Source organism: Rhinoderma darwinii, chromosome 4 (assembly GCF_050947455.1).
Source record: "Rhinoderma darwinii isolate aRhiDar2 chromosome 4, aRhiDar2.hap1, whole genome shotgun sequence".
NCBI lineage: Eukaryota > Metazoa > Chordata > Amphibia > Anura > Rhinodermatidae > Rhinoderma > Rhinoderma darwinii.
In genome coordinates, this window is record NC_134690.1 from 248501783 (window position 1) to 248525799 (window position 24017).

The 24017-nt window shown below is 44.1% G+C and overlaps 1 protein-coding gene across 1 annotated transcript in view; it reads right to left on the reverse strand.

The window, feature by feature from the left end:
• TMEM244 (transmembrane protein 244) overlaps positions 1-24017 on the reverse strand; it is a 158029-nt gene that overhangs the window by 5942 nt on the left and 128070 nt on the right. Inside the window, exons 3-4 of the mRNA XM_075863716.1 lie at positions 20897-20970; positions 16172-16297 (exon numbers count right to left, since the gene is read on the reverse strand). Of these exons, the coding sequence (XP_075719831.1) occupies positions 16172-16297; positions 20897-20970 (200 nt within the window). The remainder of the gene's footprint in view (positions 1-16171; positions 16298-20896; positions 20971-24017) is intronic.

Consider the following 24017-nt stretch of genomic DNA (forward strand, 5'->3'; position numbering starts at 1 on the left):
TTTGGGCTCCACATTGTAAAAAGGATATAGGAGAACTGGAGAGGGTTCAAAGGCGGGCAATGAGATTATTAAATAGGATTGGAGGTGTCGCTTACAATGAAAGGCTAGAGAAATTGGGCTTGTTCACCTTTGGAAAAAGAAAGGTGATCTTATAACATGTATAAATATATGTGTGGTCAATACAAAGAACTAGCACATCATCTGTTCTTTCCAAGGACTCTACAAAGGACCAGGGGACATTCATTGCACATGGAAGAATGATGTTTCATACATCAATATAGGAAAGGGTTCTTTACAGTTAGAATGGTTAAACAATGGAATGCCCTACCCCAAAAGGTAGTTAAAAAAAGGCTAGATAATTTGTGCTTATTTATTGACGAATGGCATTGAGGGTTAAAATTAATCAAGCAATAAATGACGGGTACTTTATTGAGAAGGATTGGACTTGATGGACCTTTGATAGTCCACCTAAGACAGTGTCACAGCATTGTTACACGCCCCCTTGCCAATTACATGCCCCATTGACAGTTCAGGGGGTTACTTAAATATCGGGTGCCACATATAACGGCACTGATATCTAAATAACGGAGGAAGATAGGAAAAAATTTAAAGTGCCCCAGGGTTTGTGCCGCTCTGCATATTGCATGCTGCACTCAGCTGCACATCTTTAGGCAGGTGAAAGGTTCTCTTTAACCGGTTAAGGACTAGGCTGTTTTACAGCTAAATGACCAGAGCAAATTTCACAATTTTGCTATGCGCTTCTTTAGATGACTATAACTCAGCAGGTGAATAAAGTTCATCTTTGAATTTTACACTCTTTTTAAAGGACAGATAGGGCTTTGTTTTAGTGGCATTTGTCAGTATATATCATTTTTTTTTTTTTCTCTAAAGTGGGCAAAATTGGAAAAAAATGCAAGAATTTAGCAATTGCGCCAGTTTATGCTAGCATTTTTCACACACGGTATGGACCACGGACAAAATTAATCTCCTTTCACATTCTTCCACTTCTCCCGTGCATGGGGATACCAAATATGTGTGCCTTATTCACTGTGCGGGCATGTGCCAGGGCTTGGCATAAAACGAGGCTTTTCGGCCTTTTCGGTCCAGGAATTTTGCATTTGATTTTATAGCAGCATACTGTTTTCTGGGGGGCATAATGCTGCTGAAAGATTAGAAACACCCCATAAATGACTTCATTCACACAAGTAGACCCCACAAGGTTTCCTTCAAGGGGTTTATCATATTTTTAGCAAGTCCAGTTTTCTTCTGAAAGTTTCTTGAATAAGATGGAACAAAAAAAAAAACAGCTATTTTTTAGCAAATGCGTCAGTTTAGGCTAGTATTTTTCACACACGGTATAGACCACGGACAAAATTCATCTCCTTTCACATTCTTCCACTTCTCCCGTGCATGGGGATACCAAATATGTGTGCCTTATTCACTGTGCGGGCATGTGCCAGGGCTTGGCATAAAAGGAGGCTTTTCGGCCTTTTCGGTCCAGGAATTTTGAATTTGATTTTATAGCAGCATACTGTTTTCTGGGGGGCGTAATGCTGCTGAAACATTAGAATTACCCCATAAATTACTTCATTCACACAAGTAGACCCCACAAGGTTTCCTTCAAGGGGTTTATCATATTTTTAGCAAGTCCAGTTTTCTTCTGAAAGTTTCTTGAATAAGATGGAACAAAAAAAAATAAGCTATTTTTGAGCAAATGCGTCAGTTTAGGCTAGTATTTTTCACATACGGCATAGACCACGGACAAAATTCATCTCCTTTCACATTCTTCCACTTCTCCCGTGCATGGGGATACCAAATATGTGTGCCTTATTCACTGTGCGGGCATGTGCCAGGGCTTGGCATAAAAGGAGGCTTTTCGGTCCAGGAATTTTGAATTTGATTTTATAGCCGCATACTGTTTTCTGGGGGGCCTAATGCTGCTGAAACATTAGAATCACCCCATAAATGACTTCATTCGCACAAGTAGACCCACAAGGTTTCCTTCAAGGGATTTATCATATTTTTAGACAGTCCAGTTTTCTTCTGAAAGTTTCTTGAATAAGATGGAACAAAAAAAAATCAGCTATTTTTTAGAAAATGCGTCAGTTTAGGCTAGTATTTTTCACACACGGTATAGACCACGGACAAAATTCATCTCCTTTCACATTCTTCCACTTCTCCCGTGCATGGGGATACCAAATATGTGTGTCTTATTTATCACATAGAGAAGTAGGAGGGCGGACGATAGAAGAAGCTTATTTCACAAATCGCTTTTTTTCAAAGCTGGTTTTACAAAACTCAACAAAGTTTCTATAACACTTCCAAAATATCTGCTCTTGAAGCAGAAATCCCAAAATATTCATCTAGGGTATAATGGGAATTTATTTTTTGGGGTTTTCTAAAATAAGAAATTGCAGGTTTATGCAAATGGAGCTCTCCAGCAGATGAACTTTAGAGAATATGCAAACATGACATCCACCCCCCACCCACCCATTCCCTCCCTCACCCTTGGAGTAAAATCAGGGGACAAATAAAAACGTAATGTAGGGCAAATATATTTTCAACGAATTAACTAAAATCTAATAATTCAGAACAGTGTGGTATTTTTTAAAACATGGCTCAATGCACAGGCCTGGTTGTGAGGGACATGAGGGACAGAAATATTGGGAATCTTTGCGGTGCCCGTCTTTTCTGCAGACGCGGCACTTTTTCTGAGGTTTGCTTCTGGTTGGTGTTGGGGGAATCCGACTGATGAAGTGTCTTTCAGTCAGTCGCGTGACATCCTCAGACTGGGGGCTTTCTCGGGTGTCCTGAACATCAAAAATGAGGCCTTCAATAATTTTTTCCTGGAAATCCAGGTATGTGTCTCTGCCTCTGTTTTTTTTGTAGAGCACAAATGAGTTGTGGATGGCCACCTGTAACAAATAAATGGCCACTTTTTTGTACCAGGTTTTAGTTTTTGCGTTTTACTAAATAGGGCTGTAAAACCTGGTCGCTTAAATCCACCCCCCATGTACTTGTTATATTCGGACACGCTCACTGGTTTGTGCTTGTCCGATGTTGCCCCCCTTTCCCTCACTGCCACTGTTCCTGCGGTATGAATCGTGCTTAGCACATACACATCTTTGCGATCCCTGAACTTGACCGCCAGCAATTCTTCAGATGCATAAGCACAGGAGTCCCCCTTTACCATGCGCTTCCCCACTAATTGCTGTGGAAAACCAATTCTGTTTTTGCGCATGGTACCACATGCCCCAGTCCTTGCAGCATGCAAATGCCTAAACAGGGGCACACTCGAATAAAAATTATCACAGTACAGGTGGTACCCCTTGTGAAGCAGAGGCTGCATTATCTCCCACACGATCTTACTGCTGGTGGAAAGATCAGGGGGGCATACAGGAACATTTATTGTGTGGTCCCGCCCTTCATAAATTCTGAAGGCGGTGGTATATCCTGACCCGCTTTCACACAATTTGTAGAGCTTAACGCCATATCTTGCCCTTTTTGAAGGTAGATATTGGCGAAAGCTAAGTCTGCCATGAAAGTTGAGGAGGGATTCGTCCACACTTACATTCTGCTCAGGGGTGTAGAGTTGCAGAAATAAATTATTCAGGGAATTTATTAGCGGTCTTATTTTGAACAACCGATCCCGGTTTGCATCGGTACTTGGGGGGGCCTGTGCGTTGTCATTGAAGTGGAGGAACCTCATTATTGTCTCATAACGAGACCTGGGCATTACTGCAGAATATACTGGGGTGGCTTGGGCGGGTCTTGTTGACCAGTAAGACCTAATGGAGGGCTTTTTGACAATACCCATATTTAGGGTGAGCCCCAAAAAATTTTTTAATTCCAGCAAATTGGTGGGCGTCCAATCTCTGGCATGGGTGGATGAAGGTTTCTGCCTTATATATTGAGTGGCATATAAATTTGTTTCGTGGACAATCTGATTTAGGATGTCGTCCGTTATAAATTAATGGAAGTAATCCATTTGGACAAAATGTGTATTGTCCACGGTTATGCCAGGAGTGGCAGTAAATCCGTGGATTCTAGGCCCAAAAGATGGGGCAGGTGCCCATACAAGAGCCTGGACTGAAGGGACCAGGCTGTCCCGTGCTACAGCGCTACTTGGCCCTGCGCTTTCAAGTTCTGCAGTTTCAACTGCATCAGGGACAACGTCCCCTGAAGATGAACCTGAAGTGACGCTGTCATCGTCACTACCTAAAACAGGTTCCATCTCGGACGCCATCTCTGATGCGGTCTCCGACTCAGACCACAGCATGGCGTATGCCTCCTCGGCGCTAAACAACTTCCTCGCCATAACGTAACTAACACTAACACTAACTAAACAAATTGTTTTGTTTTTTTTTTTTTTTTTTATATAAAACACACAAACTAACAGCTATATATATCTACACTACCGCTAACAAAAAAATAAACCGCTATTGCTATATATATTATATATATCTGGATATATATATAATTATATACTCCCTACCTGCCTATTCTAATAGAATAAAAGATAGAAAGGTAGATATATAGAAAAAAAGATAGATGGATAGATAGATTGTATAGATAGATAGAAATCTATCTATACAGAGAATGTTTTAGAGTGTAACTGTATTTTTTGTGTAACTGTAATCTTCTGGCAGCAATTCTCCCGAGTCTCTTCTTCTCCTCAAACTGAAACAATGTTTGAGGAGAAGAAAAGAGGCAGGAGATTTACTGCCAGAAAAGTCAAAATAAAACAAATGTGGTCGCTGATACTCTGCCCAGTGCCCAGAGCTGTTGGTAACAGCGTGGGCACAGGGCTGTGTGCACGCGATCGCGTGCACACTGTTTTCTATGCAGAAATGCATGTGATCGCTGTGATTGGTTGTCACAGCGATCACATGTTCAGGGGCCAAAAGATTGACCCATGACATTCTGCCCAGTGCCCATGGCTGTTAGCAACAGCCAGGGCACAGAGCTGTGTGCACGCGATCGCGCGTGCACAGTCTCTGAAGTGCCGCCGTAAATAGTCTATACGCCGGACTTTAGAGACCCTGACCGCTGGCCGTATAAATACGGCCAGCGGTCGGGAACCGGTTAAATGTAAGTTGGATCTAATTCTCGGTCAATCTGTATGTTCATTAAATGTATTTGTTTGTAAAAGACATTTCCGTCACTGTTTCCCTTTCTAACTGTATTTCTGCATTTTCTGTCCATCTGTTTATATGTATTTCAGGCATATTGTAATGACAGGGTAGGGAAACAGACAGGTGAGCCCTAATGTACCCGCTACTCAGTCCCTGCCTACTTGCAACGACCCGTCCTAAGCGACGGGGTACAACTGGGCGACGGTCCCTACGCTCAGTAAGTGCAAGACAGACAAACAGACAAGGGTACACAGAAGCTAGGGAAACGGGGCAGCTACCCACGGAGACACCGTGAGCAACAAGAGTAGTGAACGAGCCGAGTCAAACCAGGAGAGGACGAAGTACAAAACGCTGAGCAGGAGAGTGGTCAGAAAGCCAAGGTCAATAATAAGCAGAGGATGAGTAGTACAAGCAGCAGCAGCAAGCCAGGAAACAAGCATAGAAGTATCACAGGCAAAGGAGGAACAGGAAAGGCAGGTATAAATAGACAGAGGGCGGGAGCTAGCTCCGTCTGGCCAGGCTGTGATAGGCTCTCCCACTCATAAGCCTGCCATCCTGAGTGGTGGTAGATGGAGTCAGTCTCACAGACATAGGAGCAGGTTCAGACTGATTGCCCACGGGCGTCGACACAGAAGCTGTGTCAGGCAAATCCTTTACAGTACCCCCCCTTTTATGAGGGGCCACCGGACCCTTTCTAGGTGGACCTGGTTTATTGGGGAAACGAAAGTGGAACCTCCTGAGCAATACCCCAGCGTGAACATCCTGGGCGGGTACCCAAGTCCTCTCCTCAGGCCCGTATCCTCTCCAATGGAACAGGTACTGGAGGGAGCCTTGGACCATCCTGCTGTCCACAATCTTGGCCACCTCGAACTCCACCCCCTCAGGGGTGAGAACAGGGACCGGAGGTTTCCTCGAGGGAGCCAAGGACGGGGAGCAGCATTTAAGGAGGGAGGCATTAAAGACGTTGTGCACTCGAAAAGACGGGGGCAAGTCCAGTCGGAAGGAGACAGGGTTAAGGACTTCAATGACCTTGTACGGCCCTATAAACGGGGAGCAAACTTCTTGGATGGGACTTTAAGGCGCAAATTTTTAGAAGATAGCCACACCAGATCCCCGACCACAAACAAGGGGTTAGCAGAACGTCTTCTATATGCCTGAGTCTTTTGTATTCTCTGGGACGCCTCAAGGTTCTTCTGAACCTGGGCCCAGACTGTGCACAGCTGATGAACGACATCTACCTCGGGATTGTTGGAACTACCAGGTGAAACGGAGGAGAACCGTGGATTAAACCCAAAATTACAGAAAAAGGGGGAGACCCCAGACGAGTTACTGACCCGGTTATTAAGGGAAAATTCAGCGAGGGAACTGAAGGTGACCCAATCATGTTGACAATCAGAGATAAAACACCTTAAATATTGTTCTAGAGAATGATTAGTCCTCTCCGTTTGGTCATTATTTTCAGGATGGAAAGCCGAGGAGAAGGACAGATCAATCTCCAACTTTTTACAGAAGGCTCTCCAAAACAATGAAACAAATTGTACCCCTCTGTCAGATACAATATTGACAGGAACTCCATGGACACGCAGGATGTGTTTGACAAACAAGGTAGCTAACGTCTTAGCATTGGGTAGTTTCTTGAGGGGCACAAAGTGGCACATCTTGCTGAAGCGGTCTACTACAACCCACACCACCGACTTGCCTTGAGATGGAGGCAAATCGGTGATAAAATCCATGGAGATATCGGTCGAAGGTCTCTGAGGAATGGGCAAAGAACATAGTAAACCCGCTGGTCGGGACCTGGGAGCTTTGGACCTAGCACAAACTTCACAAGCGGCGACGTAGGCCTTAACGTCTTTAAGCAACCCAGCCCACCAATAGTTTCTGGCAATGAGATGCTTGGTACCCAGGATGCCTGGATGGCCAGATAGTGCAGAGTCATGATTTTCCCTAAGTACCCTTAGCCGGAGTTGCAGGGGAACAAACAGCTTGTTCTCAGGAAGGTTCCCGGGAGCTGAACCTTGATCAGCCGCAATTTCGGAGCCTAAATCAGAATCAATAGAGGAAATGATTATACCTGGAGGCAAAATACAAGCAGGATCTTCCTCCGAAGGAGGGCTGGCCATGAAGCTACGTGACAGAGCGTCAGCCTTAATATTTTTAGACCCAGCCCTATAGGTGACCAAAAAGTTGAATCTGGTAAAAAATAACGCCCATCGAACTTGTCTCGGGTTTAGCCTCTGGGCAGATTCTAAGAAAACCAGATTCTTGTGGTCGGTAAGGACCGTTACCTGGTGCCTAGCCCCCTCCAGGAAGTGGCGCCACTCTTCAAATGCCCATTTAATGGCTAAGAGTTCGCGGTTGCCAATATCATAGTTACTCTCAGTGGGCGAAAACTTCCTGGAGAAGTAGGCACAGGGACGGAGATGAGTGAGGGACCTGGTACCCTGGGACAAGACAGCACCCACTCCCACCTCGGAGGCATCAACCTCCACGATGAACGGCTTCATTTGGTTGGGCTGAACCAGCACTGGGGCCGAGATAAAGCTCTTCTTAAGGACCTCAAAAGCCTGGACAGCCTCAGGAGGCCAGTGGAGGAGATCAGCACCTTTGCGAGTGAGATCCGTAAGAGGCTTAGCGATGACCGAGAAGTTAGCAATAAATCTCCTGTAATAATTAGCGAATCGCAAGAAGCACTGTAACGCCTTCAGGGAGGCAGGCTGGACCCATTCCGCCACAGCCTGGACCTTGGCGGGGTCCATGCGGAATTTATGAGGAGTGAGGATTTGACCCAAAAATTGTATCTCTTGCACCCCAAATACACATTTTTCGGTCTTAGCAAACAGTTTGTTTTCCTGAAGGACCTGGAGCACCTTCCTGACATGCTCAATGTGGGAGGACCAGTCCTTGGAAGACACAAGTATATCATCAAGTTACACTACAAGAAATACCCCCAGGTAGTCTCTTTAAAATCTCATTTATGAAATTCTGGAAGACCGCGGGAGCATTACACAACCCAAAGGGCATGACGAGGTATTTGAAATGACCTTTGGGCGCAGTCTTCCACTCATCCCCCTCTTTGATGCGGATAAGTTTATAAGCCCCCCGTAGATCAAACTTAGAGAACCATTGGGCCCCCTGAACCTGATTGAAGAGATCAGGAATCAAAGGAAGGGGGTACTGGTTCCTTACAGTGACCTTATTCAATTTCCGGTAGTCGATGCACGGCCTAAGACCACCATCCTTCTTCCCTACGAAGAAGAAGCCAGCACCTACCGGAGAAGTAGAGGGGCAAATATAACCCTTTGCCAGGCATTCCTGGATATACTCTCTAATGGCTTCACGTTCGGGACAAGAGAGATTGAATATCCTACCCTTAGGGAGCTTAGCTCCTGGTACCAAATCGATTGCGCAATCGTATTCTCTATGAGGAGGTAACACTTCGGAGGCCTCTTTAGAGAAAACATCAGCGAAGTCCTGAACAAACTCAGGTAGAGTGTTCACCTCCTCAGGGAGAGAAATAGAATTAACAGAAAAACATGACGTCATGCATTCATTACCCCATTTGGTAAGATCCCCAGTATTCCAGTTAAACATGGGATTAGGCAACTGCAACCAGGGAATGCCTAAAACCAAATCAGACGATAATCCCTGCATCACCAGTACAGAGCACTGCTCCAAATGCATGGAGCCAACACGGAGTTCAAAAACAGGGGTATGCTGTGTAAAATAACCATTAGCAAGAGGAGTGGAGTCGATACCCACTACCGGGACAGGTTTACGCAAATCAATCAATGGCATGGCTAGAGACATAGCAAATTCCACAGACATAATATTAGCAGAAGACCCTGAATCCACAAAGGCACTGCCGATGGCAGACCTACCGTAAAAAGAGACCTGAAAGGGAAGCAAGATCTTATTAGGTTTCATGTATACGGGAAATACCTGTGCGCCCAAGTGACCTCCCCGATGATCACTTAGGCGCGGAAGTTTTCCGGCTGCTTATGCTTATGCCTAGGACAGTTGTTCACTTGATGTTTGTCATCCCCACTGTAGAAGCAGAGACAATTCTTCCTGCGGAACTCCCTACGTTGTCGGGGGGACACGGAGGCCCCGAGTTGCATAAGTACATCCGAGTCTTCCGTGGAAGAACGAAGCAACGGAACCTCGGGAGGCATCATGGGGGAGTCAGAGGACAAGACACAAAAACGTTCAAGTCGTCGTTCCCTGGGACGTCGGTCAAGTTGTACCGCTAAAGCCATAACCTGATCTAGGGAGTCAGCAGAGGGATAGCTAACTAGCAGGTCTCTCAGGGCGTTCGACAGACCCAATCTAAACTGGCACCTCAAGGCAGGGTCATTCCACCGAGAAGCTACACACCACTTCCTAAAGTCAGAACAATACTCCTCTACAGGTCTCTTACCCTGACGTAAGGTCACCAGCTGACTCTCGGCAAAGGCAGTCTTGTCAGTCTCGTCATAAATGAGCCCGAGAGCATAAAAGAAAAGATCAACGGAGGAAAGTTCAGGGGCGACAGGAGCCAAGGAGAAGGCCCATTCTTGGGGCCCGTCCTGGAGCCGGGACATAATTATACCCACCTGCTGGCTCTCAGAACCTTAGGAGTGGGGCTTTAAGCGAAAATAGAGCCTACAACTCTCCCGAAAGGAGAAAAAAGTCTTCCGGTCCCCTGAGAACCGGTCAGGCAACTTGAGGTGGGGTTCAAGAGGTGAGGTGGGGGGCACTATCAGGGAAGCATCATGCAGGTTGTCCCTCTGAGCCAGGGCCTGGACCTGTAGGGAGAGGCCCTGCATCTGCTGAGCCAGGGTCTCAAGGGGGTCCATAGATATGTCAGGGACCAGGGTAGACTAGGTATATGGGCCTGTGATTATGTAATGACAGGGTAGGGAGACAGACAGGTGAGCCCTAATCTACCCGCCACTCAGTCCCTGCCTACTTGCAACGACCCGTCCTAAGCGACGAGGTACAACTGGGCGACGGTCCCTACGCTCAGTAAGGGCAAGACAGACAAACAGACAAGGGTACACAGAAGCTAGGGAAACGGGAGAGACCGTGAGCAACAAGAGTAGTGAAGGAGCCGAGTCAAACCAGGAGAGGACAAAGTACAAAACGCTGAGCAGGAGAGTGGTCAGAAAGCCAAGGTCAATAATAAGCAGAGGATGAGTAGTACAAGCAGCAGCAGCAAGCCAGAAAAACAAGCATAGAAGAATCACAGACAAAGGAGGAACAGGAAAGGCAGGTATAAATAGACAGTGGGCGGGAGATAGCTCCGTCTGGCCAGGCTGTGATAGGCTCTCCCACTCATAAGCCTGCCATCCTGAGTGGTGGAAGATGGAGTCAGTCTCACAGACATAGGAGCAGGTGCAGACTGATTGCAGAAGCTGTGTCAGGCAAATCCTTTACACATATGGTTCCATATGATCATTGCTTTAGCTGCTTAAGCTGTGTACAGTGGCAGCCTACCAGGTGCTGAATAGCTTATGCAGCCGCTACACTATCATATCAGTATCTTCTACTCTCACCTACTGCAGAGGCATAGCTAGGTTCTCCAGCACCCGGGGCAAAGATTCAGTTTGGCTCCCCCCCAACCTCTTTCCTGACATTTCCTTCCCCCTCGCCGTGTTTGTTTTCTCTACCAATCAATGACATGTCATTTCTTTTCCACATTTTTTTTTATGTAACTCGAGCATAAAAGCATTTGTACATTTTACAAGCATTATAGTTCTATACACAACACCAGAACCAAGCTCAGTACATATATACAGCACCAGAACAAATCTCAGTACATAAATACAACACCAGCACAAATACAGCTCAATTTAGTGCAACCCCTGCCGTATAGGTTTGTACGGCGTAAAACTACAGCTCCCAGCATGGCCCGAACAATGAGAAGGATATGCTGGGAGATGCTGTTTCACAAAAAATAAATCATATCATAATCATACCACCCATCATCTCGCTGCAGATCATACAGTGACAACAGTACTGATTAGAGTCAGAATAAACATCTACATTAAGTGACTCACCGGTGACGTCTCAGATTCTAGTTCTTTTTCTCCATCCGGTCCAGACCTCTATGTTGACTTCTCCCGGTCACAGCCCATTTCTGCAGTTTACCTCTCAGATGTTTTCAGCTTCTCACTTTTCCGACATTTCTATACCTATAAATAAAGATAAAGTTCTCATTATACCACACACTATGCCCCTAAATATAATAGCGCCATATACTGCACCTCTAATTATAATAGCACCATACACTGTGTCCCGCACACACACACTGTGCCCCTGTAGATGGTGCCTGCCATAGAGCCCCCTGTAGATAGTGCCTGCCATAGAGCTCCCTGTAAATAGTGCCCCCATATAGCCCACCCCTGTATATAGTGTCCCACATATAGTTCCCCTATAGTGCTCCACAGAGCGCCCACCCCTGTATATAGCCCTCCTTCAGATAAAGCCCACCCCTGTATATAGTGCTCCATATATAGTCCACCCCTGTATATAGTGCTCCACAGATAGCCCACCCCTGTATATAGCCCCCTGTAGATATAGCCCACCCCTGTATATAATGCTCTATAGATAGTCCACCCCTGTATATAGCCCCCTGTAGATATAGCCCACCCCTGTATATAGTTCTCCATAGATAGCCCACCCCTGTATGTAGCCCCACTGTAAATATAGCCCACCCCTGTATATAGTGCTCCATAGATAGCCCACCCCTGTATATAGCCCCCCCTATAGATATAGCCTACACCTGTATATAGTGCTCCATAGATAACCCACCCCGTATATATAGCCCCCCTGTAGATATAGCCCACCCCTGTATATAGTGCTACATAGATAGCCCACCCCTGTATATAGCCCCCCTGTAGATATAGCCCACCCCTGTATATGATGCTCCATACATAGCCCACCCCAGTATATAGCCCCCCCTGTAGATAGAGCCCCACGTAGATAAAGCCCCCCCCCATAGATAATGCCCCCCATAGATAAAGCCCCCCATAGATAAAGCCCCCCCTGTAGATAAACCAACCCCGTAGTTAAAGCCCCCCTTGTAGATAATGCCACACACTTTTTTATTACAATAAAATAACAAACTATTCAAACTCACCTTAATCCCTCTCCCATGCCGTCCGGCAGCAATGGAGACCTGCTCTCTTCTGCGCAGGTCTCCTGGGGGTTGAACGAAGCGTCTATGAAAGGCGCTGATTGGCTGGGCAGAATAACTTTCCCTGTCAGCCAGCGCCTTTCAGCGACATAAGCGCGATATCGCTTGAATGGCCGGATACGGAACGTACCCGGCCATTTATTGCTTCTAATTGTACCTGTGTCCTATAGACACAGGTACAATTATAGTGCAGGAAGAGGTGGCGCTGGCGCCCCCTCTAAATTGTGCCCGGGGCACATGCCCCGCCTGCCCCCCTAGCTACGCTCCTGCCTACTGTCTCCTTCCCCCTTACCTTGTAGATTGTAAGTCCCCACAGGCAGGGGCCTATCTCCTTCTGTACCAGTCTGTCATTAATTTAAGCTCATGTTTATTGTACTTGCTGTTTTTATTTTCTTATGTTTTGTACTAAAACAGTTTTTTTCATATGTACAGCAACCTGAAATTAATGGCGCTTTAAAATAAATATTAATAATAAAAATGATAATTATAATAATGATAGAATTTGTTCTTGGTTGATTTACTGAGACATTCCTCCTGTCACAATGAGGCACTCAACGCCAACTGACACTGCCAAGTTGTGATCCCTGGAATTTAAAATACCCAGTATCAATGAAATTATGTTTAGGGAGTAATCCATGACATACAATAGATCAACGTTTCTCACCCAGCTGTTCTCTGGAATCTTATCAGGGGTTCCCCAAAACACAGCAACCCCAAGCACTGTTACTTTTACAGTTTGGATGGAAGAGTTTCAACCTACCAGATTTCTTATATAAAATAAATTTAATGTCACAGAATGTCTGTCGGAGATATGGCATGGGGCCAGGTAGCTACACTTAAATCTGGTGGAAATGCCAGAAAATGCAAGACTTTTAGAGTTTAAAAGAAAAAGCTATTAGGAAAATTTGCATTGCCAACCTTGCTCTAAGGCAGGGGTCTCAAACTCGGCCGGGTAAGTGGGCCGCATATAGAAAAAATGGAAAGTTGACGGGCCGCATCACTTTCAAATTTGATACAATACAAAATTATTGTTAATCAATTCGTTATTTGAACTACTATAACACTATATTACTATAATAATAAGAATACTACATTACTATAATAGCGCTAGGTTTAAAATTTAAGATATTTCTCCACGTGCTTATTTCAACAATCCAGCTTTCCAGTTTAAGTGTCACTAAATGCAGTCCGGCGGCTCAGTTAGCACACATGTCAAGACTGGGCAGTGCCCTCTGTGGATGCTGCCGCAGTGCCCTCTGTGGATGCTGCCGCAGTGCCCTCTGTAGATAATGCAACACACCCCTAGATGAGGCCACAGTGCCCTCTGTAGAGGAGGTCACAGTGCCCTCTGTAGAGGAGGCCACAGTGCCCTCTGTAGAGGCTGCCACAGTGCCCTCTGTAGAGGCTGCCACAGTGCCCTCTGTAGAGGCTGCCACAGTGCCCTCTGTACAGGCTGCCACAGTGCCCTCTGTACATGCTGCCACAGTGCCCTCTGCAGATGCTGCCACAGTGATGTCAGGGGCTTGCCCAGAGCTGTAGTCCCAGGCAGAGCGCTAGTAGGCTCTTCCTGGGACTCCAGCTGTGCTCCTGACATCACTGGGACTCCTGCTCTGGGGAAGCCCCTGACATCATTGTCAATGTATGGACAGCGATGTCAGAGGCTTCCCCAGAGTCCCGGAGCAGAGCGGATAATAGCGCTCTGCCCGGGACTCCGCTCTGGGGAAGACCCTGACACACTGTCCATATATGGGCAGCGATGTCAGAAAATTCCACAGAGTCCCGGAGCCGAGCCGATAATAGCGCTCTGCCCGGGACTCCGCTCTGGGGAAGACCCTGACACACTGTCCATATATGGGCAGATATGTCAGGGAATTCCGTAGCGTCCCGGAGCAGAGCCGATACTAGCGCTCTGCCAGGGACTCCGCTCTGGGGAAGACCCTGACACACTGTCCACATATGGGCAGCGATGTCAGGGAATTCCACAGAGTCCCGGAGCAGAGCCTGTACTAGCGCTCTGCCCGGGGACTCCGGCTCTGGGGAAGCCCCAGACATCGCTGTTCATATGTGGACAACGATGTCAGGGAATTCCACAGAGTCCCGGAGCAGAGCCGACACCAGCGCTCTGCTCGGGACTCCGGCTCTGGGGAAGCCCCAGACATCGCTGTTCATATATGGATAGCGATGTCGGGGAATTCCACAGAGTCCAGGAGCAGAGCCGACACCAGCGCTCTGCTCCGCTCTGGGCAAGACCCTGACACGCTGTCCATATATGGGCAGCGATGTCAGAGAATTCCACAGAGTCCCGGAGCAGAGCCTGTACTAGCGCTCTGCCCGGGACTCCGGCTCTGGGGAAGCCCCAGACATCGCTGTTCATATGTGGACAACGATGTCAGGGAATTCCACAGAGTCCCGGAGCAGAGCCGACACCAGCGCTCTGCTCGGGACTCTGGCTCTGGGGAAGCCCCAGACATCGCTGTTCATATATGGATAGCGATGTCGGGAATTCCACAGAGTCCAGGAGCAGAGCCGACACCAGCGCTCTGCTCCGCTCTTGGCAAGACCCTGACACGCTGTCCATATATGGGCAGCGATGTCAGAGAATTCCACAGAGTCCCGGAGCAGAGCCTGTACTAGCGCTCTGCCCGGGACTCCAGCTCTGGGGAAGCCCCAGACATCGCTGTTCATATGTGGACAACGATGTCAGGGAATTCCACAGAATCCCGGAGCAGAGCCGACACCAGCGCTCTGCCCGGGACTCCGGCTCTGGGGAAGCCCCAGACATCGCTGTTCATATGTGGACAGCGATGTCAGGGAATTCCAGAGTCTCGGAGCAGAGCCGATACTAGCGGCCCTGTGTCCCGTAGGCCGCAGATGACAGCCGCAGGGGCCGCATGTGGCCCGCGGCCGCGTGCTTGAGACCCCTGCTCTAAGGCTTGCTCTGATTTTAATTTGGACCCAACCCCTTTATTTTGTCTCTCTAGACATAATTTGTGCACATTCTTGATAATGACTGCCAAACTCTGTATTCCACTTGCCTGGCGCTCCCTCAAGCCCCCAACGCTGCTTAAATGGACTGAAAAAATAAACCAGGTGGACAGGACAAAGGAGCAGGCTAGCTGGGAACCGAGAAGGTCTTAACACTGTGGGATCCGTGGATTAAATTTAGAGACACATCACTAAATGGACATGAATAATGCTGTTCTCCTTCAAGCACTATAACCGCTTTGCCATTGATTGTTTAGTGTTTTCACTGACTTTAGTCTTCTAAACTTAGGGAATACTTTTTATATAGTTTTCCTTTTTGTCATTTACATAATGTATGTGCTGTACTTATTATTTGTACATGATTAAACTGATTTACGAGACAGGGAATATAATTTGTCTCTTTATCTATTTCGTGTACGTAGCTTTTTCATGTAGCACATAAAAATAAAAGAATTTAAAAATAAAATAAAATGCTTGGCAAAACAGTCTATACATCTAAGCCAGAATAGAGGGCTAGACAACTATATAATGGCATAAGGGGTTCCTTGAAGTGGAAAAAAGTGTCTAGTAGTTTTCCCTCATGGTACTAAGGTTGGGAATAATTGCAGTAGATGTCTGCGAGGCCCAATAATGTATTAAAATAGCACTGAATACGATGTCTATTTGCCCTAGGTATCCCTATAAAAGCAGTTATGTTTCAAGAGTACTTTTCTTACTGTTTAATGCAAACAAACTGGCAATACATTTGTATGACTAATGGTCTCTATAAACAAGTATTGTTTCTACTTTTGCAATAGATAAAATATATCACATAAAGAATTTGTTACTTCAGAAATGGCTGTAGTATTTTGTAAATTCCATTATGTCTTACCTAGGGATGCAACTGTAATATGAATTACAGTTACTGTGCAAGCATAGTCCCAAATCCATTCCTCCACAACCAAAGCAAATAGGATGCTGCTAACCACAAATGTGCTTTCCAGGGAAATCAAATTTGCTACATTTAAAAGGAAAAACAATTATATTATATTTACAACATTTCAACATTTTAAATTTCATGAATTTAGTAAAAGTGTTCAGAAATATTTTGACTTCGAACGGGGCCATACACCTTAGATAGTTGTCGGCCAAATGCTTGTTTGGCCGATAGCTATTCCTCCCAACCCCCTATACAAATGCACACTCGTCTCTGACGTTCTCAATGAGTGGCGGCTTATGTCCTGTGAGAACATAGGATCAGGCATGTTAAAGTCCAACATGCCGAATCCTTCTTTCCCTCGACATCTGCTGTCGGGGAATAATCAGAACACCCTTATCACAAAAGATGGTCGACCGGTCTCACCGAAATCTTTTCGTCTTAAATGTATGGTCAGCCGCAAATCCAGATAACTTGCCCCTAACACCAATTATATGAAATGTGGAATGCCAGGAATATTCAGTATCATTGCTTTAACCCCTTAGAGGGTTCTTCCCACAATTAACATTTATCACCTATCCACACGTGGTGATAAATTAATAATTGCTGAGGACCCCGCCCCTGGGACCCCCATTATCTCTAGAACGGGGGTCCCGATCTCTCTCCCTCATTGCGTGATCGCAGTAAGGAGGATTATGAAAAGGAAGCTGTGGTCACACATGTGCGCTGCCGCTCAGTTCAAAGTCTATGGGAGTGACGGAAACAGCTGAGCACTGTACTCTGTTGTCTTCCCTGGCTCCTTAGACATTGAATGGACGATCACCATTCCATTAAAAATTCTACTCACTGTGATTGCGCAGTGAGAAGGAACGGGGTTTGGGGCCCCCGTTCTAGAGACCAGTGGATGACATAGGTAATTGGGCCTTTTTTTTTATCCCTGCATTCTGAGGGGCATAATTTTTACACTTTTCTGACATTGACATATGGGGGGCTATTTTTGTGGGATGAGTTGCATTGTTTTGGGGTACATATGACATATAACTTTTATTTAAAAAAAATTTAAGAAGGAGAACAGCAATTCCGCCATTGCTTTTTGTGTTTCATTTTTACGGAGTTCATCCTGTAGCATAAATTATTTCAACTTGATTCTGCAGGCCAGGAGTATTACGGTGACACCAAATTTATATAGTTTATATATATATATATATATATATATATATATATATATATATATATATTTATCTTTTTAATACTTTTGCAAAATGAAAACGATTATTTTAAAAAATATCATGGTTTTGAGTCCCCATATTCCGAGAGCTACGTACAGTATAACTTTTTTCTTTTTCTTTTTGATGGACCTGTGTGAGGGCTAGTTTTTTGCAGGACAAGTTGACATTTCTATTTTGGGTTACATACAACTATTTGATCGCTTTTCATTCTGTTTTTCATGAAGTGGGAAGAACAATCAACAGCAATTGTGGCATGGTATTTACTTTACGGCATTCATCTTGCAAGTTAAATAACATGATGATAGTTCAGGATGTTACGGAGGCAGCAATACTAATTATGCAAACCTTTTATTTATTCTTTATACGTTTTGACATAATAACGCATTTTTAATGGGGGACATTGTACGGTACATGTACCGCGGATGCACTAACCCCTATATATACAGCAGATGTCACCAAGCAGATAATACATTTTATCAGCAAAAAATGGTACATTTTCACATTGTTAATGACAAAATAAAAAATATATTATCAGTTTCTGAGCTGCCAATATGGCTGTCATTTCTGATTTTGTGGTTGCATTGTATCTACCAGCTTTCATAAGGCATTATATAGATGGATTATTTTATAGGACACCTGTACTAGTCACTGGTTTTGTTTAATGTCCTTACAGGAGGTACATAGAGTTGACAAAATAAAAAAGAATAACTAATTGAATAAAAAAATTTAATTGAATAATAAAATGATTGTCTAATAAGTTTACTTAGCTTTCTTTAAAAAGGGTTAAACTGGAAAGCCATTCTGTTTACACAAATAAGTCGGTAAGACCAACATACACTCCTCAACATTGAAATGACAGCACCAAGAAGGGCAAGCCGTAAGGTTATGCAAATCGAGGTAGTAGCATGTGTTGCTAAAATTTGCAAATTATCAAATTTTGAAGCACCTAGCTCCAAACTGTGGCATGTAGGAGGGGCATAACAGCCAGATTGAAAGCAAAGTTTCTTTAGCCACATGAAACCTCAAAAAGCAGTAGTGTGTAATGTGCAATGCCTCCTGTTTGTCGATGTGCAGTTATCGCCACTTGTCGCAAACTGAGAGGGACAGAATCCTTGAACTGAGAGACCTTGGGTTATCACTCCGGCAGATCGCTATGCGCCTAGGCCGAGATGTCAGCACTGTTCAATGTTGCGTGCCGCGGAGGTTGGGAGAACAACAACAAACGGGAATAACAGCAAGAGGTGAACGGAGACGAACTTCTGCCCGGACGGATCATCTGATTGAAAGAATGGTGTGTAATGATTCAATCTGTACTGCACGTGAAATTGCATGTCACATCCCAAGCCTAAGTTGGCAACCAATGTCGAAACAAACCATCAAAATGCGTTTGCACGACATTGGGCTACGAGCCAGATGTCCAGCTATAGGTGTTCCATTAACCACACACCACCGCTCTCAAAAGCTATCATGGTGCACAGCAAGACATCAATGAAGGCTGGATTGGTGGTCTTACCTTTTCAGCGATTAGTCCCGCTTTTGTCTCGGATGCAATGATAGCCAGAGATTGGTCTGGAGATCACGTGGGCAACGCCATGAAGTGGCCTACAAAAGGAAAAGTCACACCGGTCCTACTCCCGGGATTATGGTGTGGGGTGTCATAATGTACAGCCGGACCCCTCTAGTTTAATTTCAGGTAGAATAATAGCTCTGCGTTACATTGATTTGGTAGTGGAACCAGTGGTACATTATGGCCATTTCTCCAAAGTGTCCCAGAAGCCGTTTTTCAACAGGACAACACCAGGCCACAGGTAGCTCGTTTTACTGTGAGCAGACTGCGTGGCCTAAATGTGCTGCCATGGCCTGCAGTGTCTCCAGACTTGTCTCCCATCGAGCACATCTGGGACGTTATTGGTTGGCAATTGCAAAGAGTGCTGCCAGCAGCCATTCTTGTTTGTGTGCCCAAGTGCATTCAGTGTGGCTTAACATTCCTCAGACCTCCATTGATAACCTCATTGATAGCATGCCAAGGCGTGTAAGTGCGTGTATTTCTGCGCATGGTGCTCATACTCGATGCTAAATAAATCAAGATGTTTGGAATATTTTGTTTCCATTTTTTTTTATCATTTGCATATCAATAACGTGTCTATCGATCCTGTGATATCCACCATTTTTGGTGCTGCAATTTCAATATTGAGGAGTGTATACTGTATATCAAAAGTTTTACGTAATTATGGATTCAATACACTAATTAGGAACATTGTTAGTTTATACACCTGCAGGGCCTTACTTACTGATGGTAACCACTGGTACAATACACTGAGGATATTTAGGAATTTAATTCTAAGATACAAGAAAAAAAACTATTTTAATGAGTTTCCAAATTGTCCTTATCCATAAAACACCGTTTCTCATAGCTCAATATTTCCTGAGATCATAGTTCAATATATCCTGAGATGACTAGCTTTGAACAAAACATGATTTTGTGATACTACGTTATATGATGTCTATGCTATATGTGTCTACAGATGTGTCCTTCCTTACCTTTCCTCATATATCAACATATTCTGGGATGGCCAGGTTTGAAAAAAAAAACAAAAACATGATTTTGCAATCCTCTGTCACAAGATGTCTATGTTATATGTATTTATATGTGTGGTCACCCAGTGGTTGTGATGTGAATTGCAGCCTGTCAAGAATTTTGCTAGCATGTCGCGATATTGTATTGAATTTATTTCATGAGAAATTGGAGTCCTTAAAGGGGTTATCTGGGATGTGAATTTTTTTTTATTAGGGGCTGGAAATGAAATAAATAATCCAAAAAAGCAATACTTACCTTTCATGCCCTCGATAACCCCTTTAACCAAATTTAAGCAAAAGGTAGGGAAGGACATATCTGTGATACTTAGGGTATGTGCACATGTAGTGACCAAAAACGTCTGAAAATCCAGAGCTGTTTTCAAGGGAAAACAGACCCTGCTTTTCAGACGTTTTTTGACCAACTCGCATTTTTCGCGGCGTTTTTAGCGCCGTTTTCGTGGCGTTTTTTACGTCCGTTTTTGGAGCTGTTTTCATTGGAGTCTATGAGAAAACAGCTCCAAAAACGTCCAAAGAAGTGTCCTGCACTTCTTTTGACGAGGCTGTATTTTTACGCGTCGTCATTTGACAGCTGTAAAATAACAGGTCGTCTGCACAGTACGTCGGCAAACCCATTCAAATGAATGGGCAGATGTTTGCAGACGTATTGTAGCCCTATGTTCAGACGTAAAACGAGGCATAATACGCCTCGTTTACGTCTGAAAATAGGTCGTGTGAACCCTGCCTTACTGTCTGGACAAGATCCAGCTGTCTGTGGCAATAACTGGTCCTATTGAATGTACAATTTCTTTATAAAACGTCCATTTTAAAGATATGTTTAAAAAATATTGTAAAATTAAAATGATAGAAATACTACCCAGGTACTTTTTATTTGACCAGGAAGGAGATGTTTTAAAATCGAAAGGTCCAAGTTCATCAAAACTATCCAATCTACAAATCAGGAAAAAAAATATTAGATTTTAAGTACATTTACATTTTTATTGTAAAATAAGCTTCAAATCAATAATTTCTTTAAAATATTGAAATTCTGAGACTGGGTTTATGCAGTGACATTATGTTTAAGGGCATGACCACACATGGCGGAATTCCTCCGCAACTGTCCGCATCAATGCCGCACAGAATCTGCGTTGCAGATTCTGCAGCGGATCTGCACAAAATGTGCAGAAAATTGATGCGGACTGGCCGCTGCGGACTGCAGGAAAAGTGCTTCTCTTCTCCCTATTCAGTGCAGGATAGAGAGAAGGGACAGCACTTTCCCTAGTGAAAGTCAAAGAAATTCATACTTACCGGCCGTTGTCTTGGTGACGCGTCCCTCTTTCGGCATCCGGCCCGACCTCCCTGGATGACGCTCCAGTCCATGTGACCGCTGCAGCCTGTGCTTGGCCTGTGATTGGCTGCAGCCGTCACTTACACTGAAACGTCATCCTGGGAGGCCGGACTGGAGACAGACGCAGGGAGTTCTCGGTAAGTATGAACTTATATTTTTTTTTACAGATACATGTATATTGAGATCGGTAGTCACTGTCCCGGGTGCAGAAACAGTTACTGCCGATCGCGTAACTCTTTCAGCACCCTGGACAGTGACTATTTACAGACGTCTCCTAGCAACGCTCCCGTCATTACGGGAGCCCCATTGACTTCCTCAGTCTGGCTGTAGACCTAGAAATACATAGGTCCAGCCAGAATGAAGAAATGTCATGGTAGTAAAAACAATACGCTCCGCAGCACACATAAGATCTGCGGACTTCATTGCGGAATTTTGACTCTCCATTGAAGTCAATGGAGAAATTCCGCCATGAGTCCGCAACCAGTCCGCCACTGCTCCGCAACAGACAGAGCATGCTGCGGACACCAAATTCCGCTCCGCAGCCTATGCTCCGCAGCGGAATTGTACGCATCGTGTAAACGAACACTGCTAAATTAAAGTGAAAGTCAATGGAGAAACGGCTCCGCTGCGGATTAACGCTGCGGAGTGTCCGCAGCGGAATTTAAGTGAAATTCCGCCATGTGTGAACCCGCCCTAATTCACTTCTGTACTCAACTGCAGATATTCATAGACAATACAATTTAAATCCAGGCCTTTGTTATCTGAAAATGGAAAATAAGGAGAACAATTTAAAGGGAACCTTTCATCACTTTTAGAGATTTGAGAGAGAAAAGCACGGCGCCACATAGTGTGAGTAAGCCCAAGATATAACAAACTTAGTTTGACAGATGGAGGCTTACCACAGGTGAAAATGTCAGGAGCGGGTAAAAGGTAGATAAGTGATGGATGAGTGCTGCTGCCGAGATCCCAGCCGGTCAATCTTTGAGGGACCACCGCAATGTGAATGAGTAATTTGTTTGAAAAAACGGGACCCCATACGGCGCTGCTACTCAGGAACGAATACAGTAGTAGTTTAGAATTGATACTTTATTGTAGGCTACGCGTTTCAATGCCGCACCGGCATCTTCCTCAGGCCACAAACATTGTAGTCTGAACAACAGCCCTTAAATACACCACGCGGGAGAAAAAAACCGCCAATGTAGACAGGGTTAAAGTGCAAGATGACGTAATCACTGTGAACAGTTCAAATAAGACAGGTACACAAAGTAATCCAATAGTATATAATGCTAATTTAAACTAAAATCGGCAGAGTAGAAATAAAAATACGGTATGGGATCTTACAATAAGAAAAAAAGGGGGGGGGGGAAATTGCAAACAATCTATAAAACATTAATATCCATATCAATGAATTTAAACAGTTGCTAAAACACAATAAAATATACAGAAGTTTAGCGATGTATCGTACTTGCAGTATTTCGCGGTAATTCACCATTTAATTAGGATGAAAACGAATTAAAAGAAAATAAACTGAATAAGTGAAAATCATAAAAACTGCTATTGAACCCATATAGCTGGGAACTCAACTGGACGTAGAAACCATAAAAATAGTGTATATTTCAGTGAAAAAACAACAATCAACCATTAAGTTGATCTGAATGTCATTTATATTTTTGTTTCTAGTAATTAACCTATGGAATAAAATAAGAACATTCCATCATATAAAGATGTAGGGGTCAAGTAATTAATTTGGATGAAAGGGAGGGCTATTTTGGACAATCTAAAATATGATTAAAGATAAAAGTTTAAAAGCTCAAGAAAAATACAGAAGTTTAGCGATGTATCGTACTTGCAATATTTCGCGGTAATTCACCATTTAATTAGGATGAAAACGAATTAAAAGAAAATAAACTGAATAAGTGAAAATCATATGATTTTCACTTATTCAGTTTATTTTCTTTTAATTCGGTTTCATCCTAATTAAATGGTGAATTACCGCGAAATATTGCAAGTACGATACATCGCTAAACTTCTGTATTTTTCTTGAGCTTTTAAACTTTTATCTTTAATCATATTTTAGATTGTCCAAAATAGCCCTCCCTTTCATCCAAATTAATTACTTGACCCCTACATCTTTATATGATGGAATGTTCTTATTTTATTCCATAGGTTAATTACTAGAAACAAAAATATAAATGACATTCAGATCAACTTAATGGTTGATTGTTGTTTTTTCACTGAAATATACACTATTTTTATGGTTTCTACGTCCAGTTGAGTTCCCAGCTATATGGGTTCAATAGCAGTTTTTATGATTTTCACTTATTCAGTTTATTTTCTTTTAATTCGTTTTCATCCTAATTAAATGGTGAATTACCGCGAAATACTGCAAGTACGATACATCGCTAAACTTCTGTATATTTTATTGTGTTTTAGCAACTGTTTAAATTCATTGATATGGATATTAATGTTTTATAGATTGTTTGCAATTTCCCCCCCCCCCCCTTTTTTTCTTATTGTAAGATCCCATACCGTATTTTTATTTCTACTCTGCCGATTTTAGTTTAAATTAGCATTATATACTATTGGATTACTTTGTGTACCTGTCTTATTTGAACTGTTCACAGTGATTACGTCATCTTGCACTTTAACC